At 39.8% G+C, this 21,678-nt stretch overlaps 2 protein-coding genes across 2 annotated transcripts in view; both read right to left on the bottom strand.

Moving 5' to 3' along the window:
- The window catches only part of LOC308103059 (intersectin-2-like), a gene marked incomplete at its 5' end in the record, with an annotated part of 74,964 nt that extends 64,047 nt beyond the window's left edge, over positions 1–10,917 (bottom strand). The window contains 3 exons of the mRNA XM_080452907.1: positions 4,851–4,926; positions 6,552–6,766; positions 10,261–10,917. Of these exons, the coding sequence (XP_080309033.1) occupies positions 4,851–4,926; positions 6,552–6,766; positions 10,261–10,917 (948 nt within the window). The remainder of the gene's footprint in view (positions 1–4,850; positions 4,927–6,551; positions 6,767–10,260) is intronic.
- A 3,434-nt stretch (positions 10,918–14,351) lies between these two features.
- The window catches only part of LOC308103058 (intersectin-2-like), a gene marked incomplete at its 3' end in the record, with an annotated part of 62,055 nt that continues 54,728 nt past the window's right edge, over positions 14,352–21,678 (bottom strand). The window contains exons 14-15 of the mRNA XM_080452906.1: positions 19,766–19,905; positions 14,352–14,691 (exon numbers count right to left, since the gene is read on the bottom strand). Coding sequence (XP_080309032.1) covers positions 14,352–14,691; positions 19,766–19,905 — 480 coding nt within the window. The remainder of the gene's footprint in view (positions 14,692–19,765; positions 19,906–21,678) is intronic.

Genomic DNA, 21,678 nt, shown 5'->3' with positions numbered 1-21,678 from the left:
TGTTCCATAAGCAGGAGGTCTAGCATGTACAGTAGGCTGGCCTTTGTTTGCCTATATGTGAATCAATTCAACACCAGACTTTTTGCTATAGCCTTTATGGATGATTGTAATGATAAAATGTAATTATATAATGTATAGGCTAATTATAATACTATGTGTAAATATAATATATAGGCTAATTATGCTAATATGTTATATTATATGGCAGCCAAATATAGTAATTTATTCTATAATTATTCTATATTTATTAGTTTATTCATTATATATATTTTATGTTCTTCAATGTTGATGTATCCTTCAATGGCACTTACTAAACAGTCTCACTTACTAAACAGTCACACACATGTAAAACATAAGTTGGCCAGAGGCGGCGCTTCGAAATTCTACACACACCTGTAATTACATGAGTTGGCCAGAGGGGGGCGATCTCAAATGTAAAAATGCCTCCTTTTTAGGACCATCCCAATTTCAACACCAGGCATGGTAAAATGGCACCCTCTATCTGTTGCAGTGGTCATCCTTATAAGGACCATGATTTTGGTCCTAACTTGTCCACCGGTCCTAATATGGAAGCTCTTTTTACTGGTAAAGGTCCTAAGTAGGTAACAAATACGAGAACACACACACACACACACACACACACACACACACACACACGTGTGAGAGAGAAAAATGAACATAGCATACTTGAGTAACATTTAACTTAAGTCAAAGTGTCACTGAAGTACAGGCATGTGGTTATAGTTTCATCACACCCTCATCCTCTGAAATTCAATGACCTGACTGAATATTCCATAGTGTTTATTTTGGCTGCAGTGTACCTTTAACTCTTTGACTGCCAGAGTATTTTCATAAAGTACTCCCCCAGTGCCAGCAATTTTCGTGTTTTTTTATTTTTATATTTTGAATTTTTCTCATGAAAATAATTTAAGGGCACATAATATAAAGACCCAGCACAAATCCGCCACTAGAGAGCAGCACATGACTGCTTGATCAGGTCGTTGGGTCTCTCTCACCCTTCTTCATAGATTAGACAGGGAAAAACATGAAAACGGATGTGACGTCCTCCCAGATTGTTTTGATCGCCAAAATTACGATGTGATACACGACGGCGATGACTGATCGTCACCCAGACCATAGATTATAGAAGAGAAACTGTCCGTTTGTCCGTCATACCGTGTGAAAGACCGTTTATTTACCTATTTTGGACGAAAATGACTGGGGAAAAGAATCAAAAACCGGAAACGGAATCCAGGTCATGAAACCGGATGCAGATGTCCGTGAAGTAAGTGGAACTCGAGAATAACATTGAATATTAAGCAGCATAGCGCAATCAGAGATTAAACAATGAACGCGCGTCCAGCGCGTCGAACGCGTCGACGGCCAACTGGACAAAGTAGCACTTGACGCGTTATCGCGTCGTCCGCAGTCAAAGAGTTAATACTCATAACACGGCACAGATTCATGGTTATAAAACTTCAACCTTCATGTCCTCCCCAGCATCAGATACATAAACACACTCACTGACGCTGTCCGCTGAAAGGTACAGCTCTGAGAGAGAGTGTGTGTGTGACCCAGAGAGAGAGAGAGAGAGAGAGAGAGAGAGAGAGAGAGAGAGAGAGAGAGAGAGAGAGAGCGACAGAGAGCGACAGAGAGAGAGAGAGAGAGAGAGAGAGAGACAGAGAGAGAGAGAGAGGGAGAGAGAGAGGGAGAGAGAGAGAGAGAGAGAGAGAGAGAGAGAGAGAGAGCGACAGAGAGCGACAGAGAGAGAGACAGAGACAGAGACAGAGAGACAGAGAGAGAGACATTTCCACCAGAGACATTATGGCTAAAAATATCACCAGTGCCGTGTGTGTGTGTGTGTGCGTGTGCGTGTGTGTGTGCGTGTGTGTGTGTGTGTGTGTGTGTGTGTGTGTGTGTGTGTGTGTGTGTGTGCGTGTGCGTGTGCGTGCATGTGCGTGTGTGCGCGTGTGTGTGTACTGGGGGACCATAGCAGAGTGAGTGAAGCCATGCCAGACCTATAATCCATCCATTGCCCGCGGAGCGCCTCGGTGCCAAAGCCCACTTCATAGCCTAGATATACAGTAACTGCACACATCACCCCAACACGAGTGTGTGTGTGTGTGTGTGTGTGTGTGTGTGTGTGTGTGTGTGTGTGTGTGTGTGTGTGTGTGTGTGTGTGTGTGTGTGTGTGTGTGTGCGTGTGCGTGTGTGTGTGTGTGTGCGTCATTCCCCAGAGTGAAGTTAGTTTAGCCGGTCACATGGTGTCTTCCTGATAAAGGTTACTTGTCCTTTCCAACGGTGTCAGTTCTGTGATGAGCCCAGCAGGGGGCAGAGTGTGACACATTTGGGGCACAGACTAGATGTGAGACAATCTAACTCAAACACTGGGTAGGGAGTAGGGACCTGTTTGTGGGTCGCAGACACATTTTTTTATGGGTCGTGAGTAATCATCTGTTCCCTACCATTTTTGGTAATCATTTCAAAAGACACAAACATACGTATATATTATTGAAAAAAATCTTATTTTTTTCCAAAATGACTTCATACATTACAAAAATAAATATAATAAATAACCAACATATTTTGGCTCCAAAACGTTTTAAGAAGTAGAGAAAATAGCAGATCGGCTTTTTCCACTAGTTTTCACTTTTTTGGGGGGGTCTCCAGCTAAAAGGTTTGGTAGCCACGCTAGATTCTAATGCTCCCAACCCATGAGAAAAGTATCTGTGCATTGCGGAAGAAAATGTATAAAGGGATGATAGTTATCTATCTGGTCAAGATATTATTAGTGGCCTGGGCCGTAGCGTGACGGCTGCAATGCCAGCCTGACTGCGTGTTTCAGGTTCGACTCCCGTTCCCCGGGGGTTAGGGCGTGCCTTCAGATCAGGAAGCAGGCCGCGCTTTACCCAATCAAACGTAGTGGGCGGGATTTACGTGTCCGTCGATCCTTCCCCATTCGAAACAAACCGAAACTAATTTAACAATAGCGTCCGCGGAGCAGACAAAGCCACGGAAAGATATTCACATTTTAACTTGCTCTTTCATCATAGAAACAAGTGGGCTTATAACCAAAACGATCCATGTTCTCTGGGAGAAGTGGTGTTAGTGTTCCGTGGAGAAATATTGTCAGTGGGAATGAAAACATAGTCGCACTACCGGAAGTGAAAGGCTGAAGGCAGACCAAAACCCCGGTTTCCTTGCGTACGTCAAGATATATTTAAAGAAGGTAGGGTCATCTACGTCATTTTCGCTACCATGCAATTCCAGCCGGCAGATTCGTCGCACCATGGGAGCCAGACTGCAGCCGTCAGTTCAGTGGAATGCATTGGAGTTAATGAGAGCCCGGTGGATCAGCTCATGAACAAAATATATTTCTGAATGACTGAGACCTTTGTAAAGTAATTGCTTCTGGAAAATAAAAGAAGACATATCACACATTGTTTTCTGCTGTGTTGCTTTTCGATGAGTCCACTGTATAAGTTTATTGAGCTATCTAAAGAGCACAAAGTACACGATACTGCCGAGCCAGAAACCAGTGTTGCCATGTCCACTTATTATAAGCGACTTTGGGCTTATTTTTTGGTGAAGTTGCTTGTAAATATTGGTAGTTGCGGGTTGCGTTTTTGGGGGCTTTTTTCTAAAGTGTAGTTGATTATCACGCGCTGTGAGCTTGTAGATTGGCTATTTTCAATGTATACAGTAAAGGTTTAAAGTGCTCATAATGGCCTAGTGCAAGTCTTCAACAGGGGTCCGCGAGGTACTGCAGGGGGTCCGCGAAATTGTTGTTTGATTAGACAATAAAAAATAAAAAATAAATATATATATATATAAATATATTATTTTATTTTTTCAAAAATGTCCATTTGTCTTCATATATTTTTAAAACATTTTCCACATTTATGTATTAAATAAATGATGATATCTATAAATGATTCTGTCCATTTTGAATAGCTTGTATACATGATTATTGTGCAATTGACAGATTTTGTTCTCAGTTAATTAGGTATGTTTATAAATGGCAGTGCGGCCACCCTACTCACTGTACCCTGTACATGTATGTTTAAAATAAAAGCATGAATATATTAATCTGTCTATTATTTTTAATAGCTTAGTATTGATGAACAATAACATGTATATTTATGAAACACAATTGTATACATAATTATACAATATATGTTGCCCCCCCCCCCCCCCCCCCTCCATCTCCCCATCAGTTTGGGAAAACGTTGAAGACCCCTGGCCCCCGGTGCTCCTTTTGGGCTTGTTTTCCTAGACCTGGTTGCTTGTTTCTCTCACACAATCTGGCAACACTGCCAGAGACGATTTTTATACAGTCTATGGACGATACATGCCGCTGTTTAGATGCCTCAATAAAATCATACAGTGTAATAAAAAAATCCGAATTGATTGGATAAAAACCTGTGATATGTCTTCTTTTATATTCCTGAACCGATTATCTGACAAAGGACACAATCGTTCAGAAATAGTGCTTGTTCACAAGCTGGTCCAGCTGTCTGCCATAGACTTCATTGTATTTCACCAAACTTCCTGTTCCCGTTTTGGCTCCCATGCGCATCAATGGCGTCTGCCATGCAAGCAATGGCGTCGGCCCGCCCCCTAGGCTGTCCCTACCTTGTTTTCTAATTACCTTGGCGTACGTGTGCTACGTCGACTTCCTCCCAGAGCTAAGTAAAATTGTAAAAAACAGCAGAGGGCGCTGTTTTTCCTTTCTTATTTGGCGATGGGTTCCCAGATTGGTGAGAACAGCTGCGTTCATTAACAAGGTGCGCTTGCGCGTCCGTCCGGTGTGTTTGATGCGTTAAGTCGTGCTTTCTGTCTCTCCTTACCGTCGTGGTGTCAGGCTGAGAAGGCCCAGAGCTGAGGCTACAACAGTTCTCAGACGTCCCGTCGCCATCTTGACTTCTGGGTGAAAAAACACAAAAACAAGACAGAGATGAACCGTGATGGATGGAAGCAGAAACACTGCAACCTTAATGTCAACAACTGTCCCAGAGGCATTAATTCCCTTTGTTATGCACACTGTCATCATCACAATAGATCAATCACTGTCAAACACACCTCTCACACACTGCATTGTGTCAGCTTTAATAAGCAGCCAGACGGAAACTGAGCTTCAACACAGAGAGAATTAAAGCCAGACAGATACATTAGTTTGACAGACAGACAGACAGACAGACAGACAGACAGACAGACAGACAGACAGACAGACAGACAGACAGACAGATATAACTGGGGGTGAAAGCATGATCTGCTGGTGGAGATCATTATTACTGTGTCCTTTGAACAATACTACGAACAGGTACAACAAACATCTCATTAGGAAACATACAAATGGATACTAATGGTCACAAAGTACATACAGTATAGTGATGTATGTCTCACCATAAGTAAACATACAGTAGTTACTGGTTGTATTATGTGAAGAAAAAAGAAAAAGCTCTTTGGTTAAAAAAAAGAGTCAAAATAATAAGAAAAAACCAAGACACCCTTCTTAAAGGAGAATTTTGGACTAAAGTTTTCTTACCTTTTCTATGACGTTATGATATCTTAGGATGAATGGTACAGTAGAACATTTTCTACTGTACCATTCATCCTAAGATATCATAACGTCATAGAAAAGGTAAGAAAACTTTAGTCCAAAATTCTCCTTTAATCCATTAAGACCGGGAACACAGCTGTGCCATTTTAAGATTTATTTGGCTATTCAAAATTGGCAGATATGCAAGCTCACAGATGATGAGCTTGTAGATCCGCAGATTTCTTTTTTAAGAAATTGTGAAAATGTGTGCAAATCTTTGAATATGTATACTGTATACATTTTTAACTCAAATATTTGCTTCTGGGGGGTCCCTGGAACAAAACATTTTGAGATGGGGGGTTCGCGGACAAATACATATCTTCTGGGGGTCCTTGGCATAAAAAAAGTTTAACAACCACTGATATTATAGCAACATGCCTTAAAAAAAATTAAAAAAAAACTGTTAGGATATAGAAGACTTTTGTAGAATCCATGCCCTAAAGCAATGATTTGAGTTAAAAATGTTCGCTTTAAAAACCTATATATTCAAAGATTTTTTTACACATTCTCACGAGAAAAAAAAACACAATTTGCAGATCTACCAGCTCACATATCCAGGGACCCAGTATGCGTTGCTGGATTTAAAGGGTTAAGGGTAGGCCGTGCTAGAAGGCCTTAAAAGCCGAAAGGCCCAAACATGTTTGGCTCGTAAAAAAAAAAAAAAAAAGTTTCAAAGATGAACTAGGCCTTATATTAAAGTCCTGGTGAAATGGCTTTTCTGTCATTTTATTGTGTTTATGTTCCTACGTTGAATAACAAATGAGAACATGTTGTTATTTTACATAGTTTGAATACATAATATTTGTACTATGTAACAAGCAACTACGTTACTTATGGCGAGACATAACTTACAACAGTACTTATACATTTAAGTATGGATGGATTATATATATATTTTTACTTTTCCCAATGAGAACGGGCTCACAGGTATAAATAACACTCCACCCACCCTGTGTTGGGTGGTTGCGCTGGGCAGGAGGAGGAGGGGGGCAGCAGGTGCCCTCCCGGGGCATTGGGGGCATTAGGGGTGGTATCTGCGGTGGTGGAGGGGGCAGCAGCAGCAGCAGGAGGACACTTCTCTGCGTAGCTCTGAGGGAACCAGCCCCGGTTCCCTTGGTAAGAACCACACAGCCAGCCCAGCTCACCCACCGTCTGCTCATCCACCTGCAGGATGGAAAACCAAGATTATTATAGTTAACCAAAACTAAAAAAGAAACTTTTTCGTTTACTAAAAAAAAAAATTGGAAAACAATAATAGTGGTTCCCGTGGTTGGTTCCGGTTAGCATTGCATTGTTTTTGTTCCCCGCATAATGCTTATCAATTAGTTTAGTCTCTCTAGTTGCGCCACGAGTAAGAATAGAAAATGGACATACCCAAACCATTATTATACCAAAAGGAACGAAACGATTATACAGAACTAAACGAGTTTTAAACGAGTGGAATCATTTTGGAGATGCACGGCGCTGGTGGTTCCGGTCGTTGGTTCCGGCCACCTATTAACGCAACGTTCCGACCGGATCAGAAACCCGAAAATGGTATTGATCCCAGGCTACCGGTCCGCTGGTCATCAAATTATTGGCTTAGGAATGCGACAAAAAAAAATAATCCATGAGTTCAAGTCTCCATGGGGTGACTAATCCATAGAAAAAAGTCATTTTGAGGGTGAACTAACCCTTTAAAGGTATCATGACATTCATTTTCACTTTTTTTATTTTCAATGTTTTATTTGGGGTTTTATGACCTCAATTACACCCAAAAAACCTGAACTTAGAACATTCAGTGGATTTTCTGTGGTCTGGGGTTTTCTGAATAATTAGGCTGAAAAGTAATCTGAGCTTGGCCCTTCGACAGTGAGGTCACAGTCGATTAATCCCGCCCACTCTCCTCCACGCCCCTCCCCTCCCCTATCCTTTCCTTTGGGGGGGGCGGAGCAGAGGCGATGATTGACAGGCAAAATCCCTCACCAGTGACACCCGCAGGCAAAGATTTCTTTTTTCATTGCAGTTGAAAAGGCTTTAGAAATGTGAGAGAAAAACACCTGCCATTGATCACTGGAATGGAATTTTCACTTAAAACTTTTTGTACACTTTTGAAGGACCAGGACAAAGACTTTGAATGTGCTGTAAAAGTGAATGTCATTAAACCTTTAAGTGTTTAAGATTCAGCAGCGTATGTAGTAAGTAAGTAAGTAGGGGTGTAACGCAGTGTTGATTTCGTCGACAAAAAATATGACGAAAACTAAATAAAAACTAAATAAAAACTAAATAAAAACTAAATAAAAACTAGATGAAAACTAAGCTATGATGATTAAAACTGAGACTAAATATATTGACAATTTCGTCGAAAAATAAAAACTAGACTAAAATGTCAGTTTGGTTGCGCTCTGAAAATAGCTGATCTACAAGCTCACAATGTGAGCTTGTAGATCAGCTATTTTCAGCATGCAACCAAGTGTAACGACGCCATCAAGGCACCGACAAAATACATTTTAGTCGACTAAATCAACTGTAGAGTCAGTCGACTAAAATCTTATGATATTTAGTCGACTAAAACTAGACAAAAGCTAAAACATTTCAGGTGACTAAAATATGACTAAAACTAAATGGACTTTTATTCAAAAGACTATGACTAAAACTGAATAAAAATTTGCTGTCAAAATCAACACTGGTGTAACGTTACATTTTAACAGCGATACGATACGCATCACGATACATGGTTGACGATACGATAGATGGACGATATTGGTTCATTCATGGTGACACAATACGATTCAATGATTTAAAATCAATACTGTAACTATTTAGCAAAAAAATAATAATCTGTGTGAAACGTGTGGATAGCACAGGTTTGATAAGGGAAACATTTATTATTATGGATATAAATAAGTAAACACAGTGATTCTCTGGCAATGAACATTGTATTTAAACACACATGGACAAACTCGCACCTTGACATGAACACAGAGATTACACACATTTATCGATAAACCAATTGTAGCGATATGGAATGGAAAAGTAATTAAACCCCTCTTTCTCAAAAAATTGCTAAGTAACAACTCACAGTATTTATTTAGTATTGATAACATCGATTATTTGCAATGCAAAACGATTCGATACGATTCGAAAATCAAACAATACAATATTTTGCTGTTTGCATATCGATATAGTAGATCGTTGAAAATGTAAAACGATGCATCGTACTGTATCGTTACACCTCTATAAGTCAGTATTATAATAATTGTAATAACGTACCTCTATAAGTCAGTATTATAATAATTGTAATAACGTACCTCTAACAGACAGTATTATAATAATTGTAATAACGTAGCTCTATAAGACAGTATTATAATAATTGTAATAACGTACCTCTAACAGACAGTATTATAATAATTGTAATAACGTACCTCTAACAGACAGTATTATAATAATTGTAATAATGTACCTCTAACAGACAGTATTATAATAATTGTAATAACGTACCTCTAACAGACAGTATTATAATAATTGTAATAACGTACCTCTAACAGACAGTATTATAATAATTGTAATAACGTACCTCTAACAGACAGTATTATAATAATTGTAATAACGTACCTCTAACAGACAGTATTATAATAATTGTAATAACGTACCTCTATAAGTCAGTATTATAATGATTGTAATAACGTACCTCTATAAGTCAGTATTATAATAATTGTAATAACGTACCTCTATAAGTCAGTATTATAATAATTGTAATAATGTACCTCTATAAGTCAGTATTATAATGATTGTAATAACGTACCTCTATAAGTCAGTATTATAATAATTGTAATAACGTACCTCTATAAGTCAGTATTATAATGATTGTAATAACGTACCTCTATAAGACAGTATTATAATAATTGTAATAACGTACCTCTAACAGACACTATTATAATAATTGTAATAACGTACCTCTAACAGACAGTATTATAATAATTGTAATAACGTACCTCTATAAGTCAGTATTATAATGATTGTAATAACGTACCTCTATAAGACAGTATTATAATAATTGTAATAACGTACCTCTAACAGACACTATTATAATAATTGTAATAACGTACCTCTAACAGACACTATTATAATAATTGTAATAACGTACCTCTAACAGACAGAATTATAATAATTGTAATAACGTACCTCTAACAGACAGTATTATAATAATTGTAATAACGTACCTCTAACAGACAGTATTATAATAATTGTAATAACGTACCTCTAACAGACAGTATTATAATAATTGTAATAACGTACCTCTAACAGACAGTATTATAATAATTGTAATAACGTACCTCTAACAGACAGTATTATAATAATTGTAATAACGTACCTCTAACAGACAGTATTATAATAATTGTAATAACGTACCTCTAACAGACAGTATTATAATAATTGTAATAACGTACCTCTAACAGACAGTATTATAATAATTGTAATAACGTACCTCTAACAGACAGTATTATAATAATTGTAATAACGTACCTCTAACAGACAGTATTATAATAATTGTAATAACGTACCTCTAACAGACAGTATTATAATAATTGTAATAACGTACCTCTAACAGACAGTATTATAATAATTGTAATAACGTACCTCTAACAGACAGTATTATAATAATTGTGATAACGTACCTCTAACAGACAGTTGGCGTCCAGAGTCAGCTCGTCTGCATTGCGGGCGACGAAGGGGTACAAGGCTCTGTAGGTGGTCAGGTTGGACGACCTGGGAGCCGTCAGCACCGGATGCTGTCCTCCTCCTTCACCTCCTCCTCCTCCTCCTCCTCTCTCCTCCTCTTCTCTCCTTCTTCTCTCCTGCTCCTCACTCTCCTCCTCTTCTCTCCGTTTCCGCTCGGCCTCCTCCTCCTCCTCCTCCTCCTCTTCCTCCGCCCTTCTCCTCCTCCTCTGCTCCGCCTCCTCCTCGGCGTCCTGGGCCTCCTGGCCAGCTCGCCGCCTGCGCTCCTCCTCCTCCTCCTGGGCCTTCTCCTGCGCCGCTCGGAGGCGGGCCTGCGCCTCCCTCTCCTCCTCCTCCCTCTGCTTGGCCCGCTGCTCCTCCAGGAGCCTCCTCTGCCTGCAGGCCTCCTCCTCGGCCTCCTGCTCCCTCCTCTCCTGCTCTCTCCTCTCCTGCTCCCTCCTCTCCTGCTCTCTTCTCTCCAGCTCTCTCCGGTCCTCCTCTCTCCTCTCCTCCTCTCTCCTCTCCTCCTCCAGCTTAGCCAGTCTGTGGACAATAGATACAGTGTGATAAAATGTTGTCACATGGCCATGCAAGAACACAGCAGCACTCTGTGTCATTTTAGATTTTAGCTACACGTATAGCCAGTGGTGGAAAGTAACTAAGTACATTTACTTAAGTACTGTACTTAAGTACAAAGTTGAGGTACTTTTACTTCACTGGAGTATTTCCAATTGTCTATACTTTTACTTCTACTCCACTACATATGAGAGGCAAATATCGTACTTTTATTCCACTACAATTATTTGAAAACTTTAGTTACTAGTTACATTGCAGATATAAATGATCACATTATAAAACACACATTAACCACTTTAGCCATATTTTATACCTAGGCTATTTGAAAATAGCCGATCTACAAGCTCACAACGCGTCGCATCGCGACGCGTTGTGAGCTTGTAGATCTGCTATTTTCAAATATTTTAGTACTTTTACTTTTGGTACTTTAAGTACATTTTGATACCAATACTTTTGTACTTTTACTCAAGTAAATTTTGAATTCTGGACTTTTACTTGTAACAGAGTATTTTTATTTTGCAGTATTGGTACTTTTACTTAAGTAAAGAATTTGAGTACTTTTTCCACCACTGCGTATAGCCATAATTTTATACTTTGGGATATTCAAAACAAGACCAGGAGACCTGGTTCTGCCAGACCCAGAATGTGTCCATATATGGTCAAAAAAGGGACAAGATGGACATACTTTTATGCCCATGTATGGACGACGAAATGGGCCAAAGCCTCATGTAGGCCGACCCCTTGGGTCTGGCAAAAATAGCAGATCTACAAGCTCATAGCGAGAACTTGTAGATCTGCTATTTTTGGAAAAATCATGAACATTTGTGCAAATCTTTGAATATTTATATTTTTTGAAAGCGAACATTTGTAACTCAAATCTTTGCTTTCTTTGGGTCTCTGGAATTAAATATTTTGAGATGGGGTCGGCGACCAAATACATTTTGGGGTTTCTTGACATGAAAAAGTTTCAGAACCACTGATATTAATATAGCAGCATACGGTTTTAAGAAAACTGTTAGGATTTAGGTGCCGTTTACACGACAACGGTCTCTACAGAAAACAGAAACAAATAAAATATCAGATGTGCCGTCCGTTTAGACAGCAGCGGCGTTATCAGGGGTTGAAAACGCAATAAAGTGAAACCTCCTTCCAGGGTGGAATTCTTTGAAAACGCTGCGTCACCATGTGAACGGGCGAGACGGTGTTAGAGACGGTGTTAACCAGTGTTGCCAGATTCTGCGAGAGAAATAAGCAACCAAGTCTATGAAAACTCAAAAGAAGCGACTAGGCTACGGCTATTTTAGCAGATCTACAAGCTCACAACGTTGTGAGCTTGTAGATCTGCTATTTTCAAAAAAGAAAGAAGAAAACATGATCTTGAGAAAATAAAAAGAGGTAATTCTGGAACATTTTTGAAACATTTTAACAACACAAATCTTGTATGGGGGTCCCTGACACAAAAACATTTTCATATTTGTGGACAAATACATAATTTGACATGAAGATGTTTAAGAACCACTGGTTTAAACAACATTAGGAAACAAGTCCAAATAAGCAACTACACTTTAGAAACAAGCCCAAAGTCGCTTATAATAAGTGGACATGGCAACCAAACAAACGGTTGTTTGTTTGTTTGTTTGTTTGTTCTCTCTCTGAGAACCAATGCTCTAGAAGACTCTAGATCATGGAGTAAAGTGAATGAGTAAAGAAAAAAACACTGACTTCATCATATCTGAGTAAATACCTCCAAAAGGTTAGCGACACCCACAGTCACAATACCAGAGGGAGCGTTAACAACAATTTGGTACCACCCACCCATAAATCAAACATGGGCAAATTCTCCTTCTACAGCACTGCCACCCAGGATTGGAATAGTCTAACTCCATCCCTCAAAAAATGCAGTTCGCTGGGCTCATTTAAAAGAGCCTTAAAAAAAATCACCTTTCAGGAGGCCAAAGGAGGAGGTAGTACCATTTTCCCGTTAGACAGCAGACCCTCCCCCCCCTGTTCTTGTACATATTTTTTTCCCCCTCTTTTTTATTTTTTTGTTGTACATAGTGTTATTTTTTTTGCTGTTTATTTTGTAATGATATTTGAACTGTGGTGCCACTATATATGCCTATGAATTGAATACCAAGGCCCTCATTGGAAACAAGTCCGCAAGGACTTTTATGAACAGTAAAACAGTAAAAGTGTGTGAAAAGGTGTGGATCAAAGGGATACCGTATGTGAACACCACAGGTGCTACATGATGCATTACACCCAATCACATTATGCCAGCTGTGCCGACTCCCTCCGTGGAGCAGATAAAAAGACAAGTGTCTGTAAGGCAAGATACACACAGCCACAGAGACCCTTCAACAGACAGCCACAGAGACCCTTCAACAGACAGCCACAGAGACCCTTCAACAGACAGCCACAGAGACCCTTCAACAGACAGCCACAGAGACCCTTCAACAGACAGCCACAGAGACCCTTCAACAGACAGCCACAGAGACCCTTCAACAGACAGCCACAGAGACCCTTCAACAGACAGTCACAGAGACCCTTCAACAGACAGCCACAGAGACCCTTCGACAAGACCCCGATCCACGGACAGAGAGACCACCTCAGGCTGACATGCTCCTGATTCCTCACCTCCTATGCTTGCTGGGCCTGGCACTGGGCACCGTGAACACCCATCCCATGACTGAGGTGTTTTTTTGCAGGCTATTGTATAGAGTGCGTAGGCTACTGCTTATTAACCGTTTGTTTACGTATTTTCCTTTGCATTGGAGGGGGGGGGGGGGGGGTCGAGGATCAAGAATATTTACAAGCAGCGAAATGTTGTTGGAACTTGTTCCACAATAATTGTGCAACATCCTAAACGTAATAATATATTACAGCAAGAGAAGAAATATTAATATAAAATACAGCGAGGACAAATATAGGTTCTTGTCTTAGACAGATACAATAGCTTAGCAGAAGGTATTTTTTTTGCAGGTAATGTGCATATACATATCTAAATGTTCAGGTAATGTGCATATACATATCTAAATGTTCAGGTAATGTGCATATACATATCTAAATGTTCAGGTAATGTGCATATACATATCTAAATGTTCAGGTAATGTGCATATACATATCTAAATGTTCAGGTAATGTGCATATACATATCTAAATGTTCAGGTAATGTGCATATACATATCTAAATGTTCAGGTAATGTGCATATACATATCTAAATGTTCAGGTAATGTGCATATACATATCTAAATGTTCAGGTAATGTGCATATACATATCTAAATGTTCAGGTAATGTGCATATACATATCTACACGATAGCAGCAGTGTCTCAATCCAATGTGCAAATTGTACAGGTTGCATTGTGTTGTATATTGCTAGTGTTCATTATTGGTGCTTTTTGTGATGTTATTCTTCCTCTGACTCCCAGTGTTTTTGTATTGCTAACGTTTACAGTATGTAACTGTTCTTCTCTTACTGTGCCCCCTGTGCCTCCCCGGTGGGATCAACACATGTCTTTCTATCTGTCTGCAGAGTGAAACCCCGGCACCAGAGCCTGAGGTGAGGCTCCAGCGTGGAAACTGTCCAATGTTCTGGTACAGCTTCAACGGCCGCTGCTACAAGTACGTGGCGTCCCGTTTTAAGTGGGTCGGCGCAGAGTGGAACTGCTTGTCCGAAGACGCCAACCTGGCGTCCATCCACAGTGACGAGGAGCTCGGCTTCGTCCGAACCCTGATCAACAACTACGATCCGAAAGAGGGATTGGCCTGGATCGGGCTGAGTGACATTCACATGGAGGGGAGATGGTTGTGGTCTGACGGGTGTAACGTTAGATACACCGCGTGGCTTGATGGACAGCCAGACAACATTAATGAAAATGAACAGTGTGCACACATATATACATACAAACTATTTATAAACGGTCGGCATCCAAACAGTGTAACTAGATGGAATGATAATGATTGTTCTGTAACTTTTCCTTCTGTTTGCGCATCTCGTACACTCTGTCCCTAATGACTGACTGCATTGTCTGATTCAACCCCACTGGCTTGTAAATTCACATTAAAAACAGTGAACTCTTTTATTGACTCATTTAGAATACTTATTTTTCTCTCTCCCCATATCGTCTGTCATTTTCTGTCGTTTAGCCATTACTGTATAAAGCAAAATGAATCAGTGTCACTGATTAGAGTATTATTATTATATTACTGTGAATAATTCAAGTCAAGTACTTTAAAAACATATAGAAGGATTTAGCGTGTCTTTTTCTATGCACAAAGAGTGGTGTGAGTGCATGCGGGTCATATCAACACATTGACTGCCATTGATGTCCATAGAAGTGGTGTAAAAAGTACTCAAATTCTTTACTTAAGTATAAGTAGCAATACTGCAATATAGAAATACTCTGTTACAAGTAAAAATCCAGAATTCATAATTTACTTGAGTAAAGTACAAAAGTATTGGCATCAAAATGTACTTAAAGTACCAAAAGTAAAAGTACTAAAATGTTTGAAAATAGCCGATCTACAAGCTGACAATGCGTTGCGATGCGATGCATTGTGAGATTGTAGATCTGCTATTTTCAAAGGATTTTTATAAATTCCTACATCTGACATTCCTACACATTATACATCATCATTATACATCTGAAAACTCCGCACTGCGGTGTCGCGCTCCTCTTGACACCGCAGTTATGATTGCCGCTCTGTGGATTCGTCTATAATGAGTCTTTCTACTTTTGGTACTTTAAGTACATTTTGATACCAATACTTTTGTACTTTTACTCAAGTAAAGCAGTATTGATACATTTTTTTTAACATTTGAGTACTTTTTCCACCACTGGTGTTGCATACATGGCTGCTGAGTCTTAAGACACATTTCAGTGAGAGCTGAAAATAAAGTAATATCTTATCGTATCGTAATATGCCTGCAGTACTAAAGCCTGCACTGCAGGAACAAACACACATTATGGAGAGGTGAGTGCAATACCTTTTCCCATATGAAAAATGTTTATTTTATTATTATTTGTTATCAATAATATCACTTTAAAGGGCTCGTGTGAGATGCTGCTAAAGGAGTAGTTCACACAAAAAAATACTTATATTCTATCAATTACACACCCTGGGAAGCCTTGAATTCATGGAGATTATTTTAGGTTTTTGTCGCATTCCTGAGGTCATCAAATGATTGGCTTAGGAATGCGAAAAAAACAAAAACAAATCTACATAAATTCAAGGCTTGTTTGTCATTGATAGAAAATATGTACATTTTTTGTGTGAACTACTCCTTTAAAACCACATTGCCTCAGAACACCCTGATGACTTAATAAACCCTAAAACCTGGCAGTCTAAGGGCCAGGTGCTGCAAACAGCTGATTTGCATATATTTCCTCTTCCTCCTGCCCAAAAATACAAGCTGAACAGCTGCATGAATTCCAGTCTGAATAGAAATAACTTCCCCTGCATATATTTAACCCATTCAAACAGGGAACGCATCTGTATAACCACTTTATCCATTATTTTATTCTTTGGGCTATTCAAAAATAGCAGATATACAAGCTCATAGCGTGGCACTCGGTGCCGCGCTATGAGCTTGTAGATCTGCTATTTTTGAAAGATCTTGAACATTTTGTGCAAATATTTGAATATATATATATTTTTAAGGGAACATTAATTTTTTAACTAAAATATTTGCTTCTGGGGGGTCCCTGGAACAAAATATCTTGAGATGGGGAGGTATAATTTTGGGGGTCCTTGACATGAAAAAGTTTAAGAACCACGGATATTATAGCAACATATTTTTTTTCAGAAAACTGTTTACTATTTAGAAGACATTTTGTAGAATCCCCCCGAAGCACGATTTTAGTTACAAATGTTTGCTTTAAAAAAAATATATATATATATATTCATGATTTCTCTAAAATAGCATGATCTACAAGCTCGCCAGAAGCAAAGATTTGAGTTACAAAAGTTTGCTTTAAAAAATATATACGTATTCAAAGATTTGCACGAATGTTCAAAAAGTAGCAGATCTACAAGCTCGTAGCGCGGCACTCGGTGCTGCACTACGAGCTTGTAGATCTGCTATTTTCAACATCTAAAAATGACACAGATTATTTCCCGCTCTAAATGTGTTAACACAACTTCACGGTGAAATCCTCAGTGTTCATTTATCCGTTTTTTTGCGATGCTCTTTTTGGTGAGAGTACTGCCGACGCCCCCGAGGGAGGGACTGCAGCGTTAAGTGTTCAGCGCTTCTCCAGACTCGCCGTATGTCACGATTAGCCCACACTATGTGCAAAGTCAACGCAAAGAAGCCCCTACACGCTAATTCACACAGGGTGTCACCCACGAAACCGTGTTGGGCAATACAAGTAAGACGCGCGAACGCGGTAAGCGAACGCGGTAAGCGAACGCCAAAAAAATAAAAATATAATGAAAAAAAATATTGAAAAAAAATTAACCAATAAAAATTTGTAAAAAAATACAAAAAAAATCTGCGTTAAAAGGAGCATCTTAGAAAAATACAAATTCCCAAAAAAAAAACTTTGAATGTTTTTGAACAATTCAACAAAGTGTTTGAAGTGCCTGTTTCACCCACTTCCGGGGGGCGGAGCCAAAATCCGAGCCCGAAGTATTTGTTCGTAGACCCCCACTTAGGGGGGGTAGAAAAAGTTTTGGAGCGATTCGGGCACTTTTCATTTAACATGGGGTTTCAATGGGGAGTTTTTAGGAGCCTTCTCCGGGGCGTGGCTTCCGGGGGAAGGGGCGGGCTTAAACGCAACCTTGACAGGTGTGTTCAGTTTTCAAAGACCTTTCATTTGATGTATGGTACGTCTAAATTGGACATTTACTTATCTCAGAGGAGCTGCACACAGGCAGTGCACACAGAGAGAGATACAGAGAGAGACACAACCCGAGCATGGTTTCATAGTAAGCTCCACTTGCGCGGAGGCCTTCGGCGCGCCTCCTTCCGCTGCGTTCGCAATTACTCAGGAGAGTAATATGTTACTTATTACATATTAGTCCTCAAAAAAGTAAAAACATTATATTACTTATTACTTGGAATCAAGAGTAATATATTATATTGCATATTATATTACATATTAGCAAGCAAGCAGGCAGGCTCTATTAGCTCAATGGTAGAAATGTCAGCACTTGTGTGCAGGAAATCGGGTTCGAATCCGGGGGTAGAAGAGGAAAGTTACAAAGTGCTGCTTTAATGAGAACTGCAGTGTTTTAGTGACTTCCCTATTGGCTTCATATCCAGAAGAGGATGCTTGCTTGCTGCCTGCTGTGAACCAGCATGCTGGCACAGGCCTGCATCACATCCAGAGGTGGACAAAGTACTCCATCCCAGTCCTTGAATAAGAGTGCAGATACTCCTGGTCTAATTTACTCCACTACAAGTAAAAGTAGCTCAGTCAAAATGTTACTCAAATAAGTGTAAAAAAAAAGTCATTGCTTTTAAATATACTTAAGAATTCCAAAGTACATGTTTTTACAAAATACTTAAAGGACAAGTAAAAGTATATTTCTTATTTTTTTATATCAATGAAAAATCTAATACTCAAGTAAAGTACAGATCCTCAGAATCTGTTTAACACATTAAGTGCCAGAGTTTTATTAAAACAGGGTACATCTAGCGCTGGCATTATTACCGTTCTACGCTGATATGTTGCGTGTGCTGTAGAAGCCATTACGAGGACGCGGATGTAAACAATGGATGCGTGCACGACGGTGGAGGGTCCCGTCTAACGCCTGGAACGATAACATCTCTCACGCGGCCCGCCATTGCGGAGTGATCGCGCACCGAAAATGGCTCGTTTTCCACCACTGTAAAAAGTTAAGGAGATACGGAGGTTTTTATCAAGGAGATATAATGGGAGCGGACGGGAGGTTGATTTTTTGGCATGGACCCACATCTGTCCTCTCCTTCTTAGAGACTCTGTGGGTGATCCCAAAGTTGCGCTAGCCCTCCCCTCGTGGGAAAAATATATATGTATATATTAGGGCTGGGACTCGATTCAAAAAATTAATCTAATTAATTAGAGGCTTTGTAATTAATTAATCGCAATTAATCGCATTTTAATCGCATATCAATATTTGACCTGAGAACAGTGAAAAGCAATTTTTTCAAATGGATTTTGGCATTCGTCTTTAAGTACATGTACTCAAGAACTGTACTTAAGTACAATTTTGAGGTATTTGCACTTGACTCGAGTATTTCCAATTTCTAATACTTTTACTTCTACTCCAGTAACTCCACTACATCTCAGAGGCAAATATTGTACTTTTTACTCCACTACAATTATTTGAAAACTTTAGTTACTAGTTACTTTGTAGATTTAGATTATTATTAGGCTATAAAACATGTAACCTTGTGAAAATAGCAGATCTACAAGCACAAGGCATTGTGAGCTTGTAGATCTGCTATTTTCCACCACTGGAGGCTGGTAGAGTGATGTTTTATAGTAGTTGAATTAATTATTAATAAAAATCGCGCATGTGACCCGCACCGCATCGTGGTGCGCTGGTAATATCGGTCCGTCTGAAACTCGTCCAGTGAGAAACGTTCCGCGGTGCAAAAACAGGTGCGATTAAAATGCGTTAATTTTTTAACGCGATAATTTCTCTGTAATTAATTGATCGAAATTAACGCGATAAAGTCCCGGCCCTAGTATATATAGAAAAACGATCCGGACCGTTTTTGGCACACAATGTGTTAAGTACAGTACTCAAGTATATTTACTCCGTTACTGTCCACCACTGATCGCATCCAGACATGCAGTCTGTACCAGCATGCGGGCAGAGGCCAGTCATACAGTACACATACAGTCAGTCAGTCAGTCGTGGCTGATGAGCGAGTACGTGGGCTCACACACTCACCTGAGCGCCTCCTCTTCCTCCCTCCTCCTCCTCTCTCTCTCCTCCTCGCCGCGTCGCTGCACCTCCCTCAGCTTCTGCTCCTTGACTCTGTGGAGGTCCTCCAGCACCCCCTGCTGTCTGGCCTGCTTCTCCCTCAGCTCCTACACCACGCAAAACACAACGTCAGCGGTGGAAAAAAAGTACTCACATTATTTGTACTTAGGTAAAAGTATCGATACTGCAATGTAGAAATACTTTGTTACAACAAGTAAAAGGCCTGTGTTCAGAATGTTACTTGAAGAGTACAACAGTACTGGCATCAAAATATACTTTAAAGGAGTAGTTCACCCCCAAAATACCTTTCCTTCCTTTATTATTTGATTATAATAAATTTAGCCCCATTGATTCCGGTAGGAGACACAAATGCATTTGTGTCTCCTACCGGAATCAATGGGGACAAATTTATTATAATCAAATTATTGGCTTAGGAATGCCACAAAAACAAGAATAAATCCATGAATTCAAGGCTTCATGGGGTGTGCAATTGATAGAAAATAAGTCATTTTTTGGGTGAACTCCTCCTTTAAGTACTACCAAAAGTAAAAGTAAAACAAAAAATCTACAAGTAAAACAAAAGATCTACAAGCTCACGACGCGTCGCGATGCGACGCGTTGTGAGCTTGTAGATCTGCTATTTTCAAATAGCCTAGGTATAAAATAGGGCTAATGGGGTTAATGCATGTTTTATGATATAATGATTTATATCTGCAAAGTAACTAGTAACTAAAGTTTTCAAAAACTATAATGGAAAACGGTTCCAAAATGTGACGGAACCGATTCCTGATCCTCAATGTTTGGGATCCGGTTCCCCCCGGTTCCCCCCGGTTCCCCGGATCACCAACCCTCACTTATACCTAGCACTCAATGGGACTCCCTCTTTCCCAGGTGTTTCGCGTGGTTTTGAGGTTATAGGCAGCGTTGCCAGGTCTGCTTATTATAATTTCCCCGCAAGAGTTTATTTGAAAATAGCCGATCTACAAGCTTACAACGCGTCGCGATGCGACGCGTTGTAAGCTTGTAGATCGGCTATTTTCAAATAGCTGATGTACATGTTAAAGTGCTCATGTGGCCAATAGTCGCTTCTTTTGGGCTGGTTTTCCTAGACCTGGTTGCTTGTTTCTCTCACAGAATCTGGCAACACTGGTTATAGGTTAGGGCAGTGGTTCCCAAACAGTTGGTCGCGCACCAGATTTTTATGCTTGTGAGCTTGTGAGCTTGTGAGCTTGTAGATCTACGAGCTTGTGAGCTTGTAGATCGGCTATTTTCACTAGTTTGGGTCCCGGCCGGGCAGACATCAAATTTCTCCTTTGGGTTAGGGTTCGGGGTTCAGGCATATAACCACCCCCACCTGGGCGAAACACCAAAGAAAGAGGGAGTGCCAGCACTCCATGCAACAACACGCCACTGCAGCAGTCCAGATGAAAACAGCACAAACTCCACCCAGTCTTACTTACTCATGCGACCGTATTGGTTAAACAAAATGCACCGTGTAGAGAGCATCTGAGAGGATTAAAATATACATGTATATCTGTTTAAAAACTAATAATGTACACACATTACACATTAACCACAGAAAAAAAAAGAGGCAAATCAAATCAACAACTGGCTTTTGAAAACAAATTAAAAAAATACAGATAAACAGCAGCAGGGGGCAGTATGATCAGTTCCAATAGCATGCTGGTGCAGGCATTTATGTATTTGCTAGGGCTGTCTAATAAATGCTACTAATACATTAGTAGTTAATTAATAATGATAGTAATTTGTTAACTAACCGATTAGTTTAGCCAAGTCTGTAAAATAGTGTTTGCTGCATAATGTATAATCATACAGAGAGCAGGTTGGTGAAGTTGAGAACAGAACTGAATTATTTCTTT

This window comes from Gymnoscopelus braueri, assembly GCF_963280865.1.
Source record: "Gymnoscopelus braueri genome assembly, chromosome: 16".
Classification (NCBI taxonomy): domain Eukaryota; kingdom Metazoa; phylum Chordata; class Actinopteri; order Myctophiformes; family Myctophidae; genus Gymnoscopelus; species Gymnoscopelus braueri.
The sequence above is the reverse complement of the archived record's forward strand: the minus strand, read 5'-3'. Positions and strand labels throughout refer to the sequence as shown.